The following is a 25,701-nucleotide window of genomic DNA, read 5'->3' as shown; positions in this document are numbered from 1 at the left end:
AACAAATTAAGCAATGTGTCAAGGCAATGTCAACAATGTGATTAATGACTGCAGGTAAAGTAAATATAATTATAGGTTTATTTTCATCAATAATCATAACAATAACAAATACAATAATGATGTAAATATATACAAATATTTTACTCTAGTTATATGCTACATATATTACTCTAGTTTTATATTACTCTATTTTATACTATACAATATATATATACTACTACTACTACTATATAAACTATATTTATACTATTTTATATTACTCTATTTTATACTATACAATATATATATACTACTACTACTATATAAACTATATTTATACTATTTTATATAACACTATTTTTATACTATACAAGCCTTATATGACATTGAATTTGGAGAATAGTATACACTATTCTCCAAATTCAATGTCATACAAGGCTTGTTGAATCCGAAGCTTTGCCAGGGCTTGTTTTCGCGGGTCTAACCGGTCAATTGCGGGTGCCAGACTGAGGAGGTAATGTTGTGTCTCTGTGTATTTAGTTTGGTAAATTCTTTGAAGAATTTGGGCCTGGTATGCGGTCATATCTTGTGGTGCCTTCCTCTTCCCCCTGCCAATAGACGTGGTCCTCGGTGAAGGGTCCCGGTAAGGTGCGCAAGTTGGTGAGGGAGGCGGGTTATCGGGGGTCACTTCAGCTTCAGGGTTTGCTTCAGGGGTCTCTTCGTAAAGCATCAGGCTATCCTCTAGTCTAGGTCAAGGCTTTCCTCAGCTTGATCCTGTAGTAAAAATTTAAATAAAACCCAACACAGCACTTATTAGAACATTATTAGAAGTATTAGCATGTTCCAGGTTTGAATTAACCCCATACACACTGCTTTTCTGTATACACATTCCTAATAATCGCCTACTTAATTACCTGTCCTGCCTCTGAACAAATATTATTTAGGATAACTGTTGCCGTCTGCGGATGGTAGTTAGAGGTGGTCTCCCTGTCCTGATTATAAGGCTCTAGGAACTCCAGTATATGGAGGTACTTCCATTTCCTCGTGACTCCCCCCTCGGCTCCACTCCTGGACTTCTCCTGCTCCTCTCTCTTCTCCTTCTTGTACTTGTCCCTCAAGTATTTCCACTTTCTGCTGCATGCATTTGCTATGATAAAAATGAACCTGGCATAAGTCTACACTCGTTATACCTATTGTGGCTATCTATCGTTATTCTAACACAACGGGAAATAACGGAACACACCAAACAAGTTACCAGTCGTAATCTAGACACCCACCGTTACTAAAATATGTAAGATTGATTGATTAAATATTTTTCGATCTATAAAGGTTTATAATGGGTTGTCACTTTTAATAACTGGGGCGGATTACGATATCAATTAATAGGTTGGGTTACGATATCGATGAATACAAAGTAACGTCAGTTGAATCAGAGTCAGTTGAATGAGAGTTCACGTGTACCCGCCGACAGGGGGGGACAAACGGGTACGTTATCCCGGGCCCTGGACTGGCCCTGGAATGGGGGGGGGCCATAACTGGACCCCCATGAAGTTGGGATTAATTATTGTATGTATACTTCAAAATGTGTTGATTTAGAGAAGAAAAGTGCTTTATTTGCATTCAATTAATGACTCCTAGATTGTTTGCCTTCATTGCCCTTGAAAAAACGGCCAATAACCCCCTATCACCCCTATGGCAAAATGGTTTGGTCTTTGGAGAAGAAAAAAGACGACATCATTCCATTAGTGGTCGGTGCGCGAGTCAGGAGCCCTGAAAAAAAAGAAAGGCGAAAAAGAGAGGAAGAAGCCGAAAGCCTGAGGGGATCTCTTTATAAATATTTCAGAAAAGACTCAGGTGATGCTGCAGGTACCAGTAAAGGCAGCTGTGCAGCACAGCCAGGTAAGACACGGCCAACTTTTTCCAGCCCCGTCGTCAAGTAACACAGGCACAGGCGGCGTGTCAAACATATTAGCGCAGCACCACATGAGCAAGTCACACGGAGATCAATATCAGACAGACAGGGGGCATTGAATAATTTGATCACCACAACGGCTTTATTACACTGTGTTTCATACGCCTATATCTAATTGAATCTTAGAATATGCACATTACCCCGCAAATAGGCCCATGTCCAAATCAAATGTTTCAGGCAGGCACGCGCTGCGCACTCCAATCAGGCTGAATTGATTTGAGAATCATTCCCAGTCAGCTGAATTACAGCCAGTGTAACGCGGCTCATGGTTTAAAATAAGCCAGTGGCATGGCAACATGTGAAATTGCCATTTAGATAGAGTTGGATGTAACGAATGGGTTATAAACGTGACGTTTTGGGGTAGCCTGTAACTTAGTTTCTGATTGCCGTTAACTTGAAACTCGCCAGATGAATGGGCTCCGCCTTGTTCCCCAAACATTCTCTGGAAGTTCAGTGGTATGGCAAGCCGAGTGTGCCACAATTCGACTTCAATTAAACGCGTTCTGAAACGCCAGCACGCGTGCCCAGAACGCGTTTTGGTTTTCCAGAACGCGTTCCGGCGTTTCAGCGCGCGCGCCCAGAACGCGTTCCGGCGTTTCAGCGCGCGCGCCCAGAACGCGTTCTTATGGCAAGCCGAGTGTGCCACAATTCGACTTCAATTAAACGCGTTCTGAAACGCCAGCACGCGTGCCCAGAACGCGTTTTGGTTTTCCAGAACGCGTTCCGGCGTTTCAGCGCGCGCGCCCAGAACGCGTTCTGGCATTTCAGCGCGCGCGCCAAGAACGCGTTCCGGCATTTCTGCGCGCGCGCTCAGAACGCATATTAGCATATTAACAGCACGCGTGCTGTTAATATGCTAATGCACTCCTCCCCTCAATTTTCTCAGCCAATAGATTTGAGCCGTTTTCACCTAATCATATGAAGGACCACAGCCTCCTTAGCAAGTACAGCCGGCTCTGCTCTTTCTAGAGTGCATCTGTGTTGGCATTTGTACGTGGTGACCCCCTCCACATTGTCCCCTCTCAATGGAGACTGGTAGCATATGTCATTTAGTCCTCCTGTAATCCACCACAATTTCTCTTGGAGGTGTTCAGTTGCAGGTGTGATGACCCAGGCGGGTCTTTGACCCGGCCCCTGCTGTGTGTATGCCTGTGTTTCTCTCACTCCTAATCAGGAGATTGTCGGCAGGTGCTGGTTGGACCGGGACCGCAGTGTATAGAGCCTGCCCAGACAGGCTTCTCCCTCCTCCCGGCATTTGATTTCTGCTGTTTGTTTGTAACACATGGACTGATGTTCACTTAATAACAATATAGTAATAACATACTAACTAACTAATATAAATATATGATTAATATATTCCTCACCATGACCTGACGTGTAGACACTGTGAAAAAGAAATAGGAAAAAGGTGACGAAAACGTTTCACTAAATTAAAGGCTATGAGTGAGTTTGTAGGTGAGTTACAAATGTATCAAGAGTAGAGGCCAGTTTAATGTGAAAAGGGATGGTTAAATGGTAAATGTTGTGAATATTTTGGGGGCAATTTTGGCTGCAATATTTTCTACATTTATATAGGCTATACACCAACTATTTATGTAATGTGACAGGAGCGGGATGGAAGTCTTCCTAAAGGGCTTGGTCTGTTGGGTACCAATACCTACCAGTTGGTTACCAATAGTATCAGTTGTAGTAGTATCTATCTCCTCACCTCCCTATATTATATATATATAGTTTTTTCTATCTGTCTCATTCCAACTGATGAAGTGAATTATACCTCGTCTTATAGGCTACTACCACGTACAGGCTAAAACCTGCAACTGCATGTTAATACTTCAGACGGACTTATTTACTTCTAATGGAATTTTAACTCTAACTTCTGAACTCTTTTATTGTTTTTATTGTACTCAGAAGACGAATAAGCTGACTCATGTAATGCTGTAATAAATAAATGTAATAAACGATACGCTATAAATAAAAGTATTTTTTAATTATGTTATCATAGTTGCCACGGCACTTACCATACACAATGTTCGGTCAAGTAGCTTAGATAGTGTATAGTCAAAGTGTATGTACTTGTAGTGTTCACCACCTCCACATTAACCACCTAATTTGAAACATCTTAACATCTTTCGACTTTAAGAACGACACAACAGAAAAGATTCGCGAAAGAAGAGCTCTGGTCTCGACTGATGTTGTCTGTGTGTTTGCCCTAGCATATGATTAGGTGAAAACGGCTCAAATCTATTGGCTGAGAAAATTGAGGGGAGGAGCGCATTATATGCGTTCTGAGCGCGCGCGCAGAAATGCCGGAACGCGTTCTTGGCGTATGGCAAGCCATCCCCGCCAGAAAACGGCATCATTTAGACGCGTATCACCTTCATTACGCCGTAAAAAACGCCGTAAAATGTAGAAAAACGCCGTAAAATACGCCGTCATGCGCAAAAAAGCGCCGCTTTTTACGCCGCAATTGAGCCGTTCAAGAGCGTGCGTAAAAAGCGCCGTTTTGAACATCAAACCGCGCGTAAAATACGGCGCTTTTGTGCACATCACAACGCCGTAAAATACGGCGTTTCTCTAGTATGCTAATAATCTCCGCCCTTCTTTTCTCTCAGCCAAGGCATTTGAAGTTTTTGCGCCCAATCGCTGAACAAGACAAGCAGACCAAATCAGTTCAACACAGATCTCCTCTCATTTGGCGTTAGTTGTAGCGTCATATTCATATAGATATATATATTAGTAAATGCAGTTTCAACGTTGTGATAACCGTGGTCCAATCGAGACGCTTGCCATGTAGGGAAGAGGTTGTCGGATCGAATCTATATATTGTCAGATTTGTGCTTTTGTCAGATGGTCACGCTTTTATGATCGCATTCGCAATGCTTTTTAGTCCGCAAGCCAGACCTCCTGTGTTATAAGTTCCAAATTCAGTGCCTTTTTAGTCAGCCAGCCAGATCATCTGTCTTTTTACACGCTTTATAAGTTAATTATATTTAAATTATTACAGCCATGGAGCCTTTATTTTCGCGGAGTTATCGTAACATCCTCTCTTGTTCAATCGATATAAATACACAGTGGAAAGGAGTGAGAGGGAGCCATAGAGAGAGACACTGATGAAATGGGGAGCCATGCTCTAACAACGTTCAGAGGCTTGTAACAGTCTACTGAGTCTGACACGGTGCTTAAATGGGCTCTGGAGACGCAGGAATGTTGTTGGATTCAACTATTTGTGCATGGAAGCAAAAAAAATATCTCCCCATCAAGGCCAACAGCAGAGTAGCCGAAAAGAATAGACTGATATGAATGCTTCAAATATTAAAACCCGATTGATTAGGCCTATGCCGACATAATATCAGTCCTAATCCTGAACGCACCGTGCGTACATTTTTCACGGCATTTTCCGACAGACAGACAGACAGACAGACACTTTATTTACCCCAAACTAACTTTCATAATCCAGCAGGTTACACAATACAAATAACTCTTACACAAATACAGACAGCCTATACAGTAGGCTAATACAGCGCCCACCTCAGCAAAAGGTAAAATGTAAAAAGAAGATATAAGCTACATTTAAAACACAGATGCTGTAGCCTACATAAAAATACAGATGCCACATGAAATATGAAAATAGGATGCAATGTATAAATATGCAAAACTAGGATATAACTGGCTATAATGAGAATACTTGGTTAACTTACATCTGTGCAATGACTATCCTCCTAAATTAAATTAGTTAGATGGAAAGATTTTTGTCTATGGAATGATCCTGTCACTTTACTGCCACACATTGTGTGTAAAGTGATGAGGTAGGAGAATCCGTGTATGGTTCGTTCTTTGAATATTCCGAAATAACAAAATCAGAAAAAACTATTAACAGGATTGTTTTTTGGTTTTTCAGATTTGGTTTTGAAACTGAAAAAGGGCAAAAGGAATAAACAAATAAACGGCATTTGATTTTGTGTGTTGGTTTTTAAAACCCGAAACAGAAAAACAAATAGGGCCTACAAAAATAGATACATTTATAGTTATAGGCTACACCAGAAGGCAGAACGCAGCGAAGAAAAAAGAGCCAACCACCTAAACCAGCAATAGAATGATATATTTGGCCTTAGTTATGGCCGCACTTGAACCTTATGTTGATTTTATTCGTGAACTATTTGACACTGGAAAGACACGATGCGATCAGTACCGGTCTAAAGCATTCTGGTGCCCCGAAGTACTCCGTTATGATGGTGAGGAGGTTCTGTGTGGAGCACAACCTTCGAAGAAGAAATCTAGTTTCGCCGGCTCCTATGGGAAACAATAAAGCTGCCCATTGTAGAATGCGAGAGACTCGATGGAACGTTTGAAACGTCTTTATATGTATTATTATTATTTATTTTTAAACAACCTCTTGCCTACAGAGCAAGCATCTCTATCGATTGGGCCACGGTCACGGTGACCACACTGTAGGAACTGGATTTACTAATATATATCGATATGACGCTACAACTAACAACAAATGAGAGGAGAACTCCTCAAAGCAGATCTGTGCTAAACTGATTTGGTCTGCTTGTCTTGTTCAGCGATTGGGCCCAAACACTTCAAATGCATTGGCTGAGAGAAAAGAAGGGCAGAGATTATTAGCATACTAGAGAGACGCCGTATTTTACGGCGTTGTGATGTGCACAAAAGCGCCGTATTTTACGCGCGGTTTGATGTTCAAAACGGCGCTTTTTACGCGCGGTCTTGAAAGGCTTAATTGCGGCGTATAAAGCGGCGCTTTTTTTGCGCATGACGGCGTAAAATACAGCGTTTTTCTACATTTTACGGCGTTCTTTACGGCGTAATGAAGGTGATACGCGTCTAAATGATGCCGTTTTCTGGCGGGGATGGCTTGCCATATTGGCGCGCACGCTGAAATGCCAGAACGCGTTCTGGGCGCGCGCGCTGAAACGCCGGAACGCGTTCTGGGCGCGCGCGCTGAAACGCCGGAACGCGTTCTGGAAAACCAAAACGCGTTCTGGGCACGCGTGCTGGCGTTTCAGAACGCGTTTAATTGAAGTCGAATTGTGGCACACTCGGCTTGCCATACGTTCTGGCATTTCAGCGCGCGCGCCAAGAACGCGTTCCGGCATTTCTGCGCGCGCGCTCAGAACGCATATTAGCATATTAACAGCACGCGTGCTGTTGATATGCTAATGCACTCCTCCCCTCAATTTTCTCAGCCAATAGATTTGAGCCGTTTTCACCTAATCATATGCTAGGGCAAACACACAGACAACATCAGTCGAGACCAGAGCTCTTCTTTCGCAAATCTTTTCTGTTGTGTCGTTCTTAAAGTCGAAAGATGTTAAGATGTTTCAAATTAGGTGGTTAATGTGGAGGTGGTGAACACTACAAGTACATACACTTTGACTATACACTATCTAAGCTACTTGACCGAACATTGTGTATGGTAAGTGCCGTGGCAACTATGATAACATAATTAAAAAACAGCACGCGTGCTGTTAATATGCTAATATGCGTTCTGAGCGCGCGCGCAGAAATGCCGGAACGCGTTCTTGGCGCGCGCGCTGAAATGCCAGAACGCGTTCTGGGCGCGCGCTGAAACGCCGGAACGCGTTCTGGAAAACCAAAACGCGTTCAGAACGCGTTTAATTGAAGTCGAATTGTGGCACACTCGGCTTGCCATACAGCGGACATAAACGCGGGTCTGGCGATAAATAAAAGTACCCTTGACATGATTCCCCTTGGTCAAGTGAAAAATGGTCAATGAAATGTGCAGTTAATGAGCTCTAAGTGAATACAATAGCGTGAGTTTTATTGTGGTATGATTCTGAAAGCCATAACTTCACTCAGTCCATATCCATAGCCTATCCAATTAAAATTGTAAATAATCCTTTTGGTTTATCCGTAATAAATGGGCTTGTCATCCCGACGTCATGTGTTTGGGAGCTGCACAAGGGAATTATGTGGTTGTGTTTCGGCGTTTGACAATTTTGGGAACAAAAAAAAAAACCTTAGATTTTTAAACTTTTGTAGTCTTTGGGATAGAGTCAGCCAAGTTGATCAGTCTATTATTTTCTGTGTTAAATTATACGAAATGGGGCTTCAGAGCAGTGGCGTTTCTACATTAGGGGCAGGTGGGGCAGTGCCCCACCAGACCCACGAGATGGCGCTGTTGAGCAGAAGGCGCAATCCATTCCTACTTCGTGGCAAACTATATATATTTTTTTATATACAAAGTAGCGTACACATTTGTGTGAATAAACTTGACTCACAAGCATTATAGCCTTGTTTTGGAGTAATTTGATTCGTGTGTTCTACTGCCTGTGTGCTTGCTTGAATGAACGTTGTCTATATTTACGTTTCCTGTTTCCGGAGGGGCAAAGACCCACGCTGCCCCACCGTTACCATAGAAACACCAATGAGCGCGAACCACTCCGGCCAAAGTTAACATTGAGGCTAGGGGCAATTTCAAATTTGCCCCTAGACGTTAACTGCGTAATCTACGTATTCTACGTAATGTAGAATTACGTAGAATACGGGTGGGGGCCTGCACGCGAGTGAGACCGTGTTGGGGGTTGCCGGGGTAACCGGGGTTTGTTTTGGTCCGGTTTTCAGCTGTTGGTGACAATGTTGACAATGTTGTTACAACGTTACGGGTTTCAGTGACCTGGTTTTTGGTTCATTAAAACTACCTTCAACTACTAATGACTCGACATGATTATGTCACCGGCGAGGTCGTTACACTATATTATAGTGCGTGCCATGTTGGCGCTCTGAGATTCTTTGGAACGTTTGCGTTTAAAATATAATGCAATATTATTATTATTATTATAGGCAACATCTTTGTGTCGTACTGAGCGCTAAAGCATGTGAAATGTATTTAAATAGGATGTCTGCTCCCTGCTGGCACTCAAAATGCAGCCCATAGTATACCTGACTGGTCTATATACGTAGGCCTACTGTTATAATAATCAGCTACCTCTATTTTTTTCGTAATATGACGTCATATAAATTTGCCCCACCAGAAATTTCAGGCTAAAATCGCCACTGCTTCAGAGCATTTATGGGGACCTCTGCATTTTGCTCAGGATCTACCTGTCCAAGCCTGTGTGACTATTGGCTGGAAGTGAGCGAGCCTTCAGCAAATTGAAGCTAATAAAAAACTACTTGCGCTCAAAGATGTCACAGGAGAGGCTCAACGGGGTGGCAATGCTTTCCATAGAGCACAAGCTTGCAAAGAAGCTGGACTTCAATGACCTCATTGATGACTTTGCCACCACAAAAGTCTGGCGCATGGCATTTCGCACCTAAATAGTTGCACACAAAGTTAATGTTAAAATGTTCAAATAAATTGTTTGTTGAGTATTTTTTTGAATTTCCGTCATTTAAGGGTAGGGTAGGGACTGAGAAAGTAGAGGTGTGTGTGGTTTTTTTTTGGGGGGGGGGGGGTGCCCATTGAGAGAATTTTGTCCCGGGCCCAGCCAAACCTGTCAGCGGCCCTGCGTGTACTTACCAGAAAAACCCAAAGTCCTGCTGATCTGTTCCCAGATTGACTCCTTGTGGTGGATGTTTGAGTAGGCTACCTCTTATGACTCAAATCATACAATTCAGTATAATGAGCCACAGCAATTACGAGTGTCTCTACTGGTACCTTCTCCATCTTGGTCTTTTTTAGAGGGCACCGGTAACTAAGATAGAATGTTACTAGGGAAGGTACGCGTGTACGGTGTACCTACTCTCCTCATCCTGATTGGTCAGCTGTCAAAAAGGCGCTTGACGTCACCCGGCGCCTTTCTGAAAAGTTGAGAAAATTGAACTCAAAAAAGCGTCGGAGGTTGCGCTTTTTTAGAAGTTTATAAAAGGCGGTGCCTTTCTGAAAAGGCGTCCGCCGTTTTGCTTTTTCCCATAGAGTTGCATGTAAAACAACTCATTTCAGAGTCCATCCTCCAGCCCACACCAGTGATGACACACAGCATGGAGGACATGATCTTTATTCAAAGAGACCTTTTGGAGGAAGTGCGGAAACTTAGAAGAGTTCAATAGCAACTTCTACTGGTGGAGAGTGTTAGATTTCAGCTTATTTCTAAACTGTTCGTATAGACTCTGCGTTGTGTATTTTCCGTCGTAGTAGTAATTCTCGAAGTCGAAATCAAAGCAACTTGACAGGTTGGATCAGAGGGTTGAATAAATGGTTTATTCCAGGATGTAATACAGCGAGATACAGACTTAGGTTGAATAATCTATAGTGGACGCGGTTGAGGAGCAGTTTTGAGATGTGTTCCTTTGCTGTCGAACCCTCTTCTCACCGAACCAAAGGGTTGGGGCGAGTATTATACACAGAGAAAACATGAATAACACGTAAACAGAAGCACTCTCAGCCTTGATAAGGTATATGGCCCTGGCTATGTCCCAGAGGACCAGGTTGGTTCATCCTTGTTGAGACATAACTGTTGTGTCGAGATCTGTTTCCCCGTCGAGATGTGTTTCCCCTAGTCCCAGATAATGACTGTCAGGATGCGTTCCCCCTGTTCTAAATGGTCAAATTGAATGATATCAGCCTGAAAATCACAGCACTTATCTGTTGTGGGGAAATAAGTCAGCAGTATGAATTTGAAAGATGTGTGAGCCTCCTTTCCTATGGAACAGAGGGGGAACAGTATCTGACAGTAATATTCCAAGCTGTCAGGATGCGTTCCCCCTGTTCTAAATGGTCAAATTGAATGATATCAGCCTGAAAATCACAGCACTTATCTCTTGTGGGGAAATAAGTCAGCAGTATGAATTTGAAAGATGTGTGAGCCTCCTTTCCTATGGAACAGAGGGCCTTTTCGGGTAATTTCGGACGGGGGCGGGGACTAGGGGAAACACATCTCGACAGGGAAACAGATCTCGACACAAAAGGCGGAATGTTGGAAATAACACCTTGTATCAGTGTGAGAGGCATTGGCCTGTTCCTAGACTAGAAATGTGAACACAGAGAGACACTAAAATACACCAACATTCTACATTCCTCCCTCTAGATCATATTAAACGTAGTTTAAAGATCACCCTTAAAATGAGAATTCAGTGTATCTACTGGTAAACCATTAACAATTAACTAAATCAATAAAAGGAAGCATAAAAGGCAATAGACAAGTAAATTCAAATCATACACAAGTAAACCAGGTGTAGGCTACTATAATAACGAAAATAACAAACTCATTAGGTTACTAATGATTAAACCAAAACAGGTAAAAAATTTAAAGAATCAAGAAAGTCAACTGTCCAGACACCTCCCTCTGCTTGGCAGTGAAGCTCCACCCTTTTTTAATAGCTTTCACTGTTCCCAGACAAAAGTGGTTCAGTTTCTCTAAACAAAATTAAAGGGCCCAGAGGAAGGCCTAGCCTTTGAAACGTTGCAAAGTTTGGGGCACCAGATCTTACGACGGGGAGGGCTCTCTAACACAGCCACCCTAAGGGGGGCCAACAAGATCGGGGCAGTCCCCGGGGGGGTCGGTCGGGGGGCGGTCATTCGGTGAAACACACAGAGAGCTAACTTGACGACCATATAGAGCATAATAACGGGAAGGACAAACGGCTGTGCGATTTGGACTATCTGAGAAAACATGGACCCATCAAACCCACAAAGCCATCCTCCCAAAGACCAACCCGCAGTTTCCGACTTCAGCCTGGCCACATTATCATAGATGTCATGAACATAATTAGACACATTCGTAGACGCATCGGGGACGTATGTGCAACATCTCTGGTGTAAATGGCGCTCGATAAAGAAACAGTACCCTCCAAGATGCACAGCAAGGAAGTCCAATAGATACTGATGTTGGAAAATCATTGTTCTAAGCCCGTACAATTCATGATTAAGATCAGTCAGGCCATGGCCGGAAGCGTTCGCTATAGCGTCAATAATATGTACTAAATCTCTAATCTCATTAAGAGCAACTGTGATGCCATAATTTGGAATGATAGCAGAAAAGACTCTTTGAGTTGGAGTAGCAACTTGAAAATTCTGATGGAATAAATCACGCTTAGATCTAATTGTAGCATTACCCTTCAAATGTTCCTCTGACACAATCTCCAAAGCAGGCACTACATAGGCGACATAACATGAACCACTCCAATTAGGAGGCAGATATGAATAAGCGTCCTGGCCACACACAAACATGGTCCCATTTACCGCAGGCAAGGCATCAGTGGCAATCGTTTGGCCAGGTGAAGCACCAGGCACGCGGCTTAATGGGGGTAGGGGGACATTCACCAACAGATGCTTCTCTGATATGGAAACCTGTTCCTGGCCCACAATAGCTGGATATGAACACACACTCTTACCCATATCCCGCCCCTTTCCTTCATTGGTCCAACAAATTACACCCTTATGAGCATAGCTCAATTTGATCTTAATTGGGGGACCTGCATCCATTGGGACAGTTTAATAGGGAACCTGTGGTGCTGCTACAGATCCAGATCTAGGGTTACCTCCGATGACATCATGTTTATAAGCTGCAACATACTCAGGGATGGTGAACGGGACAGCGAGGTAAGGATATACCTGAGATGAAGATGGCATAAGCCCAAAAACCCAACATGACTGCACCCCTTTAGCCTTAGCTAACCAATGGGCAGTTTTTAAAAATGTGTTATCTTTGTGGATTACATTATGGCCGTCAAAGGAACAATTTCCCCCTGGAAAAAAATGGCACAACAACATCACAAACAATACTGGTAACATCATGACTCAGTTGGTTTTGAGTAGCAGTTGCAACAGAGTTATTTTCCAGTTGATGGCCACCGCAGGTGTGATGGGGGATGAGGATGAAAGTTCGTAGTAGGGCGTCAGGACAAACACTGAGACACAGTTCAGTTCAAGAACAGATAGCCGCCTCTGCTATCCCAAGGACTCAACAAGTGTCCGTGTCTCCTGGATCTTCCAGGTACGATGAAACATCCTCCTCCTCATCCTCATCGTCATCCGCTTATCCGGGGTCGGGTCGCGGGGGGAGCAGCTCAAGCAGGGGGCCCCAGACTTCCCTTTCCCGGGCCACATTGACCAGCTCTGACGGGGGGATCCCGAGGCGTTCCCAGGCCAGTGTTGAGATATAATCTCTCCACCTAGTCCTGGGTCTTCCCCGAGGTCTCCTCCCCACTGGACGTGCCTGAAACACCTCCCAAGGAAGGCGCCCAGTGGGCATCCTTACCAGATGCCCGAACCACCTCAGCTGACTCCTTTCTAAGTAAAGGAGCAGCGGCTCTAATCCGAGTTCCTCACGGATGGCTGAGCTTCTCACCCTATCCCTAAGGGAGATGCCAGCCACCCTTCTGAGAAAACTCATCTCGGCCGCTTGTACCCGCGATCTCGTCCTTTCGGTCATCACCCAGCCCTCATGACCATAGGTGAGGATAGGAACGAAGATCGACCGGTAGATCGAGAGCTTTGCCTTGCGGCTCAGCTCTCTTTTCGTTACAACGGTGCGGTAAAGCGAACGCAATACCGCCCCCGCTGCTCCGATTCTCCGGCCAATCTCACGCTCCATAGTACCCTCACTCGCGAACAAGACCCCGAGGTACTTGAACTCCTTCACTTGGGCTAAGGACTCATTTCCTACCCGGAGTAAGCAATCCACCGGTTTCCTGCTAAGAGTCATGGCCTCAGATTTAGCGGTGCTGATCCTCATCCCAGCCGATTCACACTCGGCCGCCAGCCGATCAAGTGAGTGCTGAAGGTCACAGGCCAATGATCCAATGAGGACCACATCATCTGCAAAAAGCAGTGACGAGATCCTCAGACCACCGAACTGCAACCCCTCCCCACCACGACTACGCCTCGATATCCTGTCCATGTATATCACAAACAGGATTGGTGACAAGGCGCAGCCCTGGCGGAGACCAGCACCCACTGAGAACGAAACTGACTGGCTGCCGAGAACACGAACACAGCTCTCGCTTTGGGAGTACAAAGATTGGATGGCCCTGAGGATAGACCCCCTTACCCCATACTCCCGCAGCACCTCCCACAGTTTCTCCCGGGGGACCCGGTCATACGCCTTCTCCAGATCCACAAAACACATGTAGACCGGATGGGCATACTCCCAGGCCCCCTCCAGGATCCTTGCGAGAGTGAAGAGCTGGTCCGTAGTTCCACGTCCGGGGCGAAAACCGCATTGTTCCTCTTCAATCTGAGGTTCGACGATCGGCCGAACCCTCCTTTCCAGCACCTTGGAGTAGACTTTACCAGGGAGGCTGAGAAGTGTGATACCCCGGTAATTGGCACACACTCTCTGGTCCCCCTTTTTGAACAGGGGAACCACCACCCCGGTTTGCCACTCCTTTGGCACTGTACCCGACTCCCACGCGATGTTGAATAGGCGTGTCAACCATGACAGCCCCTCAACACCCAGAGCCTTTAGCATTTCTGGCTGGATCTCATCAATCCCTGGTGCTTTGCCACTGCGGAGATGTTTGACTACCTCAGTGACCTCCACCAGGGAAATTGACGACGAAACACCATCAACCTCGAGCTCTGCCTCCAACATAGAGGGCGTGTTATTCGGATTCAGGAGTTCCTCAAAGTGTTCCTTCCAACGTCCGACGACCTCCTCAGTTGAGGTCAACAGAGTCCCATCCTTACTGTACACAGCTTGGATGGTTCCCCGTTTCCCCCTCCTGAGGTGCCGGATAGTCTTCCAGAAACACTTTGGTGCCGACCGAAAGTCCTTCTCCATGGCCTCTCCGAACTTCTCCCACACCCGCTGCTTAGCCTCCGACACGGCAGCCGCTGCAGCCCTTCGAGCCTGTCGGTACCCTGCAACCGAGTCAGGAGTCCTCCAGGATATCATATCCCGGAAGGCCTCCTTCTTCAGTCGGACGGCTTCCCTGACCACCGTAGTCCACCACGGTGTCCGAGGGTTACCGCCCCTTGAGGAGCCTAAGACCCTGAGGCCACAGCTAGCCACCGCAGCTTCAGCAATGGAGGCTTTGAACACCGCCCACTCCGGCTCAATGCCCCCAACCTCCACAGGAATGCCAGAAAAGCTCCGCCGGAGGTGTGAGTTGAAGATACCTAGGACGGGGGCCTCCTCCAGACGTTCCCAGTTCACCCGCACTACTCGTTTGGGCTTACCAGGTCTATCCGGAAATTTCCCCCATTCCCTGATCCAACTCACAACCAGATGGTGGTCGGTTGACAATTCCGCCCCTCTCTTTACCCGAGTGTCCAAAACATGCGGCCTCAGATCAGATGACACGATCACGAAATCGATCATCGATCTTCGGCCTAGGGTACTCTGGTACCAGGTACACTTATGAGCACCCTTATGTTCGAACATGGTGTTTGTTATGGATAATCCATGACTAGCACAGAAGTCCAATAACAAACGACCGCTCGGGTTTAGATCAGGGAGGCCGTTCCTCCCCACCACGCCTCTCCAGGTGTCTCCATCGTTGCCCACGTGGGCGTTGAAGTCTCCCAGCAGAACTACGGAGTCCCCTACTGGAGCCCCATACAGGACTCCATTCAGGGTCTCCAAGAAGGCCGAGTACTCTGAGCTGCTGTTTGGTGCATACGCACAAACAACAGTCAGAGTTTTCCCCCCTACAACCCTTAGGCGCAGGGAGGCGACCCTCTCGTCTACCGGGGTAAACTCCAACACCGCGGCGCTCAGCCGGGGATTTATGAGTATCCCCACACCCGCCCGGCGCCTCACGCCCTTGGCAACTCCGGAGAAGAATAGAGTCCAACCCTTATCCAGGTGTACGGTACCAGAGCTGAGACTGTGCGTGGAGGTAAGCCCCACCAGATCTAACTGATAGCGCTCCACCTCCCTCACAAGCTCCGGTTCCTTTCCCCACAGCGAGGTGACGTTCCACGTCCCCAGAGCCAGCTTCTGCCGCCCGGGTCTGGTCCGTCGAGACCCCTGACCTTCGCTGCCACCCATGTGGCTGCGCACCCGACCCCAACGGGTCTTCCCACAGGTGGTGGGCCCATGGGATGAAGAGAGGGGGGGTGCCACGTAGTTTGTTCGGGCTGTGCCCGACCGGGCTCCGTGGCTCCGTGGAGAGGAGACGATGAAACATGAAACAAAGAAAAAGTGCAGTCATCAGTCATGGGGTAGGCATTGTCACAGCCTCCAACAGTAATAATAATCAACTATGGTTTGTAATTGTCTTAAGGATTCGATAAACAATGAAAAATGATCATACAAAAAATGAATCGCTTGATTCGATCAGTAATCAGTCATCATAGTTCTCAATAAACCTTGTGTGAATGAATGAATGAGTGAACCTTTGTTCAAAAATAAAACAAAACAAACAAATGTTCTAAAGCTGAGCAGTTGTGTCAAGAAGGAACCAACATGAATTCTCACTTAGATAGGCGGTGACAAAAGTCCTAGCATCTTTCGAGGACTAACCTCTCGTGAAAATAAAGGAATGAAAATAACAAACACTCCCTACTCTTCACCCCGTATCAGTTAGTTTTGCGTGCCAAATCGAATGAGTGTCATTCCAAGTCGGCAAATCAACTAATTTGCAGTGGCTTGCATGTATCCACTTTGTCTTCTTAGCTACACGAACAGCAGATCAAGTAACTAATAGAATTTGGTATGGCCCCTCATATTTGGCCTCTAATGCTAGTCGTTGTGGTTTGTCTTGTCGGATGGCAGCGGCGATGGCACGAAGAGAGGGGGCTTCTAGTCAAGTTTTATTGACTAGAAGCTCCACCTTTTCTCCGACTTCCTTGATCTCTGCCATTGTGCAGCTACAGTGGTCCCAGCTGGGAAGCCTTGTCTTCACTCCCCTTCGGATCTCCAGCAGTACCTGCTGGAGATACATGGTCTTCAAAGGCAAGTCCTGTGACCGGTCGATGTTGTCCATATCATATCCAGTTTGGCCTGAATGCAGCAAATAACATTCGAAGAAGCGCTCGCTGAACTTGTCCAGACCTTCGTCTTGCTTCTGCATACAACGAGTGATTGTTGTCCAGCTGACTTGTGCCCTGGAGTGTTTTTGGATCCACGCCTTTATGGCCTCCCATCCCCATACTCCACCTTTCGATGTCCTTCGGGCTGGAGGGTTCATAGAGGATTGTGCGTCCCTCCACGCTTTTTATCTTCTTCAAGGGCCTGAGGTTAAATCTTTCGTCTTTCTCATCGACCTTCTGCATACAGGCAAAGCTCACAGCCCTCTTGTGGGCAGACTTGCGAAGACGCTCTATCTCTCCGTCTTCTCCATCAATCTCCTCTCCCTCATCTGTGGTCTTGATGTGTGGTGTGGCTGCGCCTCCCATCGCGCTGCAGTGTGGTTGGTTGGTTGGTTGTATGTTGTCATCAAATCCTCCATTGAGTGATTCATTCTTAGTCACTGCTCCAGACCTCACCGCGGGGGGTTGTTGTACCGGGGGGTTCGGATGTAGAAATTGTGTGGAAGGAAGGAATGTGGTGGGACAGGGGAGAATTGGGGAAATTGTTGTGGGATCTGGGTCGCATCATAATTAGCATAGTCAGGTGGGGCAGATGGATTTCCCTTCCGTGGCACGTGGGGAGTACTGCAGATGACCGGGTACTCGCCTATAAAGCTGTTGATGTCTGAAAGAACACTGTGTCTCGACTCCTGTAAACCACCAGATGGCGTCGATGGCTGCATCGGGAAGATGTATTCCCCATCACGGCCACACGATGGCAGTGTGGGGTACATGCGACCATAGGCTCCCAAGGTTCCTCCTCCTTTGCCTTGGTCACTCCCCTCAGAGGGCCCTGAGTCGAGGGGGTGGGCCGCTATCACTCCTTGTCTGACCAGCGTCGTGTGTAGGTCTGTCAACTTCCTCTGCTCTTTGTTCAGAGTCACTTCATCCTTTAACAAACGAATTTCGTCGGCAAGCAGTTTGATTTGCTCTCTATTTTTTTTCAGAGCATCTTCATAGTGAGCAGTTGTCTTTTCCAATTAATCTCTCTTTTTGTTGCTGACATGCTTAATAAAGTAGCGCTTACACTGAGACAATAGTTACAACCCGATTGGTTCATTTTGTCTATTCTTCTTGATCCAGTCTTTGAAAACCATCCAGATCGATTCCTTTGGCCAGCGTTTAGTTTGGGGGTCAGTCGTTATCTCATATGTTAGGCGAAGTTTTTCTTCGGTTCCTTGCAAATCATGTCTGTCGTTGAAGAATCTAGACAGAGTCTCGCTAACAGAATAAATGTAAATATCTCTAACCTCCAATTCAAAAGAATCTTGTTCAATTGGTTCAGACGCATTGGGACTTTGATTGCTATCTTCTTCCTCCGTGTCTGCCTTCTTTTTGCCTTTATCTTTCGGCATTGTTTCTATCTTATTTTATCTAGGCAAAGCTAAAACTAGCGACCAATCGCTTCTTAGAAATAACAAATAAACGTCTCCCACGGAGCTCGGTAGGCCAACACCAGATGATGGCTCACTTTTTTTCCTCTCAGATTCAACACAACCAATATCTGTGATTCCACGGCGGGAATCAAAACAACATAACACAAAAAAAAACTCTAGCGATTCATGTAACCTCACCAGTGAATTCAATACAAATACGGTTTCACTCCTTGTCCAGCAAATCGTAAAACAAAACCCCTGAGCAAACCAAACGTTTAAGTTATATTCAGGACACATAAACATTGACAAACTAGCAAAGATGAACAACTCACTTGAATGAACCTGCATGCAATTTCTATTCTAGGACTTCAACCCAGATTCTAGGACTCTAACCCAGACACAGGTCGGGACTCTAACCACAAACCAAAGGCCTTTTTCTGGAATTCCACCCACACACAAACTCAGGACTCTAACCCTTATACAAACTCAGGACTCCAACCCTTATACAAACTCAGGACTCTAAGAGAGACTGCTCTTGGCCAAAGCCAAATTTGAGCTAAAAAAAAAGGAATATTAGTAATGTATTAGTATTAGTAATAATATATTAGAGTATTATAGAGTATATTAGAGTATTATATTAGATATATATTAGAGTATTAGAGTATTGTATCATATTATATTAGAGTATATTAGAGTATTATAGTATTATATTAGATATATATTAGAGTATTGTATTATATTATAGTATTATAGAGCATATTAGAGTAATATATTATATATTAGAGTATTATAGAGTATATTAGAGCATTAGAGTATTGTATTATATTAGAGTATTATAGAGTATATTAGAGTAATATATTATATATTAGTATTAGTAATGAGTATTAGTAATATTAATGATAAAATAAATTGCTCATAAATTTTCAGGTGTCGTTTATTATTTATTTATTTACATGAATCTCCTCCTTACAAGGTCTTGTCTCACTTGAATGCCGGTATTACATGGGGCGGGGACGGGGCCATCTCCCTCTGGTTCATGGTTGTCTGGAACATCCGGAAGAGGCAGCCGGTACATCATGCAGATGTTGTGCAGGATGAAGGCACAGGTGATGATTTTACACCCCTTTTCATGGGTGTATTGGAGCACTCCACCAGAGCAGTCAATGCATCGAAATCTGGATTTGACAACCCCAATGCACCTCTCCACAACACTTCTTGTTTTGCATTGTGCACGGCTGTAGCGCTGTTCAGGCTCTGTTGCTGGGTGGAGGATTGTAGTCATCAGCCATGGTCGTAGAGCGTAGCCACTATCACCTTTTATTGGTTAGGAAAGTAGTTAGGTCAATTATTGACAGTGAATGATTTTGTGTAGTCTAAATTAAAATTCATCACTAGTTACTCACCTAAGTAACTCCATCTGGCATTTCGCCTTCATTAAATTTTATGCCTGTTCCCGAATTCATCAATATGAAGGAGTCGTGGGTACTACCTGGCCACCTTGCCACAAGGTCAGTAACGTGTTGCATCACAGATCACCTGAGTGTTAATGGAGTGGAAGTTCTTTCTATTGACAAAGCCATCCTCCTCATCACTTGGTGCCTATGAAATGAATATAAATTAGTTAGCACATTAATCCCCACGTAACACACACACACACACACATATATATATATATATATATATATATATATATATATATATATATATATATATATATATATATATTCAAGTCAATATTATTATAAACAACATATAACAAAGCATAATGGATCCAAAATAACAAGAATACAAGAATAGGATATTTGTACATTATCATACTTTGATTGCAATATGTGTCCCGTCAACTGCGCCCAATACGATTGGAAACCCTGCTATTTCAAAAAATTGCTGTTTGGTTCGAATGCATTCTGCGTCTGTTGCTGGAAACTTGATGAACTGCCGTGCTCTTCTACAGAGTGCATTTGTAACATCTCTGACCACTCGGCTAACGGATGATTGGCTCACACCCAGGGTGCCCCCCACCACCATTTGAAAAGACCCAGAGGCAAAAAATCTCAGGGCAGCCATAATTTGTGTTACAACTGGAAGGGGTGACGATCGCCTTGTTTTCCTTTTCAGGTCATTTGATAGCATATCTGCTAAATAAATAATTGCAGGCCTAGGGAGCCTATATTGTCGAATCCACATGTGATCAGGGGGTATAAGCGCATCCATTCTGTCTCTCAATGGCCTTGGTGGATTTTCCTCCCTAACTGCCACCCAAAGAACTTCCATCTAAAACAACAGAGTAATATGTTTTCAGTGACTTGGCCGACTGAAATGATCTAATAATCTAAATAAATACGACTGCCTTCTTGATATACTATACGAGAAAATTTAAGTATAATCAAACATCCTTGATAACTATTACTTCTCAACACTGTCTGGTATTATTAATAGTAACTGACACAGAGTTTAGGCCCATTTCATTTAATATTGTCAAAATAGGCTTTTTTGTTATAATAAAACTAGTATGACAAGCTCAAATTCACAACATTGTTTAACATATAGTCTTGGGTTAAGCAATATATTAATGAATTCATATAAATGTCACATAGATATGTTTAAAGAAAGAATTACCTTTTCACTGCAGCTGGTTTAAGACTGGTGAAGGGTTATCTTAAAGTTGAGAAAGAAATTTGAGAAGAAATTCAAGAACTTTGTCTTCAAGAATCTCATTTGTTCTTAAATATTTTTCTTAGGAAAATCTTAGGAACTTAGGAAAAAAGTTAAGAAGAAAGTTGAGAAAAAAGTTAAGAAAAAACTAAGAAATTCTTCAAGAATATCAAATCTTCTTAATTTTTGTCTTAAGAACATAGTTAAGAAAAAAGTGCTACTTAAGAACTTTTATCTTCCTAAGAATGCTTTGTGAATCCGGCCCCTGGGCCCGGATTCACAAAAGTGTTCTTAAGATAAAACTTAAGAAGATTCTTAAGAAAAAATATAAGAAGTTCCTAAGAATCTTCTTAAACGCTATTCACCATTTTTTCTTAAGAATTGTCGATTGTCTTACGAACTTCTTAGTTTTCTCACTTAGGATGTTCTTAGATTTTTATCTTAAGAACGCTCGCGAGGTTTTTGAACCAAAGACAGTTGAGAGAAATTGATTTGTGAAAAATGGAGGACATCGCCTGTAAACGAAGCAAAAACTTCTCCAAACAGGAGTTGGAGGTGATGGTCGATGAGATCATCATCAGAAAAAGATTATTGTTTGGCAAGCTAGACAGTATGATAACATCGGAAAACAAAAAGAGGGCGTGGGCCAAAGTTGCCCAGACTGTATCTGCAGTGGCGGATATAGGAATCGTTCGCGATGTCAACGCTGTAAAAAAAAAGTGGGCGGACATCAAATCTATTGCAAAAAAGAAGGGAGCGGAGAAGGCAAGAGAGTTGAAAAAAACTGGAGGAGGGAAGACCACAATCCAGCTGGACCCACTGGAGGAGAAATTGTTGGGGGCGATTGCCGAAACGTTAGTTGAAGGAGTAGATGGAGGAGTGGACACCGGAGAACCGGGAGAAGACGATAGCCTGCAAGCAGGAGGTAAGCCAATCAAGAGTGTCAACTGTTGTCTAGCGCTTGCTAGTTATTATGACGACCACGAAACCATAGAGAAGCATGGGTGGATTACTGCACGGGCACACCGGGCACATGCCCAGGGGCCCAAGGGCTCAGGGGGGCCCTTGGGCCCCCCTGAGCCACCCCACAAGTTAGGCTACTAACAGTTACTAACTACCCCACAAGTTACTAACAGTGGGGCCCAGGGTCCCACTTTTAGTAACTGAAGTAGACTGAGCCGCCCCACAAGTTACTAACTACCCCACAAGTTACTAACAGTGGGGCCCAGGGGCCCACAAGTTACTAACAGTGGGGCCCAGGGCCCCACAAGTTACTAACAGTGGGGCCCTGGACCCACAAGTTACTAACAGTGGGGCCCAGGGCCCCACTGTTAGTAACTTTTAATGTTGCATTGTCGAAGCAATCAGTAGAGAAATACAAAAATTCAAGCGAAAACAGCAATAGTAGGCCTATTACTACTGAGTAAATAAATTAATCACAAGATCACTAGGGGGCACTATTTCAGTTTGTGAATTTGAGACCGGTCACGAACAAGTCACTGTCATTTAAACATGGAGCAACGGCGAACTCTAAGTGGAGTGTTGAAGCGAAAATTAAAAAAAGAAAAAGAAACAAGAGAAACTGCCGCCTTGCAAAATGTACCTCGTATTTCCCAATTTTTTTAAAAAAAACATATAATCTACTGTAGAAGCTCAGGAGCCTGTTGCTACGGGAGATGAAGAGCAACGAGCTGGCAAAAATATTAACGTGCCGCTACCACCACCAGCCATCGTGGAGGATTTCGCACGGAACAGAGCCCGGAAAAAATACATTTCATAGGTGAAATGCATCATTGTCAATTAATGTAAGGAACTGTTCGTATTGAGTTGCTTTAAGTCGTTTTTATTTGTGGTTGAAAGCGGTGCATTCGAAATTCGTTCAAATCGCCAAAAATTGCATCAATTATATATATTTTTTATCCTGTTTTGGTTAAATAAAGATGCATTTATTTGTAATAATTATTGTGAGCTTGCCTTTCCTGTGCTACAAATCCTGCTGAGTTGCAGGTATAGGCCAATGACTTATTATCGCCAATAAGTGTGTGTGTATTCTAGGTGCATGTGTTTATGTTGGAAGGGGGGGGGGGGGCCTGTGGAGTCCACGTGCCCAGGGGCCCGATATGTCATAATCTGTCTATGTAGAGAAGAGAGACCATTATTGATTGAGTTACGTCTCCGATGATCGCAGTTTACCTAGGCTTGGTTACTTTGACCGTGACAATTTGTTTCCAGCCTACCAAAACGTTGCTAGCACAACACTAGCTGCCACTAGACTGGCGTTGGCTGTGTCGTTGTCAAAGAAACGAGCTGTTAGACTGGCGGTGGATGAGTTGTTGTCAGTGTTTAGTATAGATGTATCTATTTATATATATATATATATATATATATATATATATATATATATATATATATATATATATATATACATTTAATTTAGAGGCGCCTTTCAAGACACCCAAGGTCACCTTACAGAGCATATAGTCCTCATTCAACACTTTTATTTTATTTATTGGTTTATTGGTTACAAGTAGTTCAGCTATTGGCCCCATGGGTTGTAAGCTGTCAACAACATTGTGTCCTGTGAAAAGTGTTTGATAAACTGATTAAACCTTATGCCATTTAATAAACCCAGGCAAGGTAACTCATTGTTTAAATATTAGAACTTGACCAAGTAGGCTACTGTGTGTAGCTTACAGAGCAAGCACTCACCCTGCTAATGTAAGTTGTTTTAGCCAGCTGCATCTAACATCACATTTCTTTCTGTTTCTGTTGCTTTTCTTTAGATACTTTGGTCGTAATAGCAGTCAACCAGGATGCAGAACAATCTCACACATTCAATGCAGCTGAACCAACACAAGCCCTTACAAATCATCAAAACGTAAGTTAATAAGTGTATCAGACACGAACTGTTTTACCTAACCATACATTTTGATACTTTAATTTACAATTGTTCCACTCACAGCTGTTACAGAGTCCCGGGGATGACCTGACATTATCACAGCTAATCTCGGAAACCTTTCATACACCTGCCACATCCAGAAGCAACACAGAGGACATGGTCTCCCTTCAGCGTCAGCTTTTGGAGGAAGTTAAAATGCTGAGGCATACTCAGGAGCAACTTCTGCAGGTGGAGAGGGAAAAGCTGCTCGTCGAGAGGGAGAAGCTTCGCCTTGCCCAAGCCAAGTTTGATTTAAAAAAAAAAGAATGTTGAACCTAGAATAAAATAGCAATCACTCAGAGGTTTTCATGTGTTGTTTATTGTGGTTTTTCTTCCCATGAATCTCCTCCTTATGAGGTCTTGTCTCACTTGCATAAGTGTTACATGGGGCAGGGACTGGGACATCTCCCTCGGGGTCATCATCATCTGGGATGTCAGGGATTGGCAAGAGGTACATAATTCAGATGTTGTGGAGGATAAAAGCACAGGTAATAATTGTACATGCCCTCTCAGGAGTGTACTGGAGCACTCCACCAGAACGGTCGATACACCTAAACCTTGACTTCTGTTGGGAAAAACGGTCTGTCTAGCTACTGGACCAGATAAAATGAGACGGAGAGGTAATAAAGTCTATCGGCACGAGGACCTTGGATTTATTAAGTAAAGTGGCAACGGTTATACAGAGTCATAAAGCGTGAGAAATCGAATATGTCTAAGTCCCTAATCAGCGCTGATGGTTCATCTGGAGCTTCGCCTCCGTGGAAGGTCTGCTTCAGAAGAAGGTGAAGAGTCCCTGTGTGATACAGTCTTATGCTGTATCCTCCTCTCGATGAGGTGTGTGCGTTTGAGGTGTGTGCGGTTCGGTGTGTTTTGGCTCCCAGGCCCTGAGAGAGCTTCGTAACGGGGAGAGTTCCTCGTGTCTCTGGTGTGATAAATTAAAACGGGGGAGTGCCCCCCCCGAAGTGTCTCGTGTGTGATAATTTAATGTGGCTCTCAGGCCCTGGTATGGGCAGGTGTATCTCTTGGTTCCTCCTAACGGGGCAGAGCTCTCAAAATGTCTCCTGTGTGATAAATTAAATGTGGCTCTCAGGCCCCTAGTATCTGCATGTGTTCCTTCTAGTGAGGGAGAGCTTCGAGGTGTCTCCTGTGGGATAAATTAATGTGGCTCTCCCGTTCTGGAGATGATACTGGTGCATTGTCTGAGTGTCCACCATCTGCCTGCCTGGGAGATGGGGCCTTCAGCTCCGGCCTTGACCTGACTATATATTATCATGTTTGTGTTATGTGTTCGTTGGGTTTAGAGCAAGAGTCGACTATATATTAATGTGCCTGCCATGTGATGTGCTCATCAGGTTATTTTTCCCAACATATCCCCCTCAAGTCGTCGCAAGACGACTTTTACTCATTAGGGGTACGAGGGATAGGACTCCAGCGCGGGACTACCATTATAACACCATTAGAAATAACAGAAAGAAGGCAAAATGATCATAAAAACAAACAACCATGAGCATGGGATTAAAACAACTCGCTGGACCGGGCGTATGGGGAACCACGTGGGAGAAACGCTACCCATGCTTCAGACATGGGTATGCCATACACACCCCACCTAGGGGGTGGCATCCACCCCGGCCTTACATCGCGAGCAGACAATACCAACAATACTGGCAGCAGATGATACACAACAAAACCAACACCAAACCATAACAACAACAAAATGCAACAACAAAACTACCAGTAAACAATAACGATGTAAACAAAAATGCAACAATCACACAAACACTACACAATAACAATCACAGAAAAGAAATGCAACCCTGAAGCGTGTCCCTAAATAATAATA

The 25,701-nt window shown here is 44.3% G+C and overlaps 2 protein-coding genes across 2 annotated transcripts in view; both read left to right on the top strand.

The window, feature by feature from the left end:
• The window catches only part of zgc:123278 (uncharacterized protein LOC641569 homolog), a 169,742-nt gene that overhangs the window by 99,595 nt on the left and 44,446 nt on the right, over nt 1–25,701 (top strand). The window lies entirely within an intron of this gene.
• On the top strand, nt 21,410–24,158 carry LOC132474975 (myb/SANT-like DNA-binding domain-containing protein 4). Its single transcript, XM_060075914.1, has 3 exons — nt 21,410–21,848; nt 23,707–23,801; nt 23,886–24,158. Exons 1-3 carry the CDS (start codon nt 21,425–21,427, stop codon nt 24,132–24,134), a joined length of 768 nt encoding a protein of 255 aa, XP_059931897.1. The 5' UTR covers nt 21,410–21,424; the 3' UTR covers nt 24,135–24,158.

This window comes from Gadus macrocephalus, chromosome 16, assembly GCF_031168955.1.
Source record: "Gadus macrocephalus chromosome 16, ASM3116895v1".
Lineage (NCBI taxonomy): Eukaryota > Metazoa > Chordata > Actinopteri > Gadiformes > Gadidae > Gadus > Gadus macrocephalus.
Note: the sequence above shows the minus strand (reverse complement) of the source record. Positions and strands in the feature narration are given on the sequence as shown.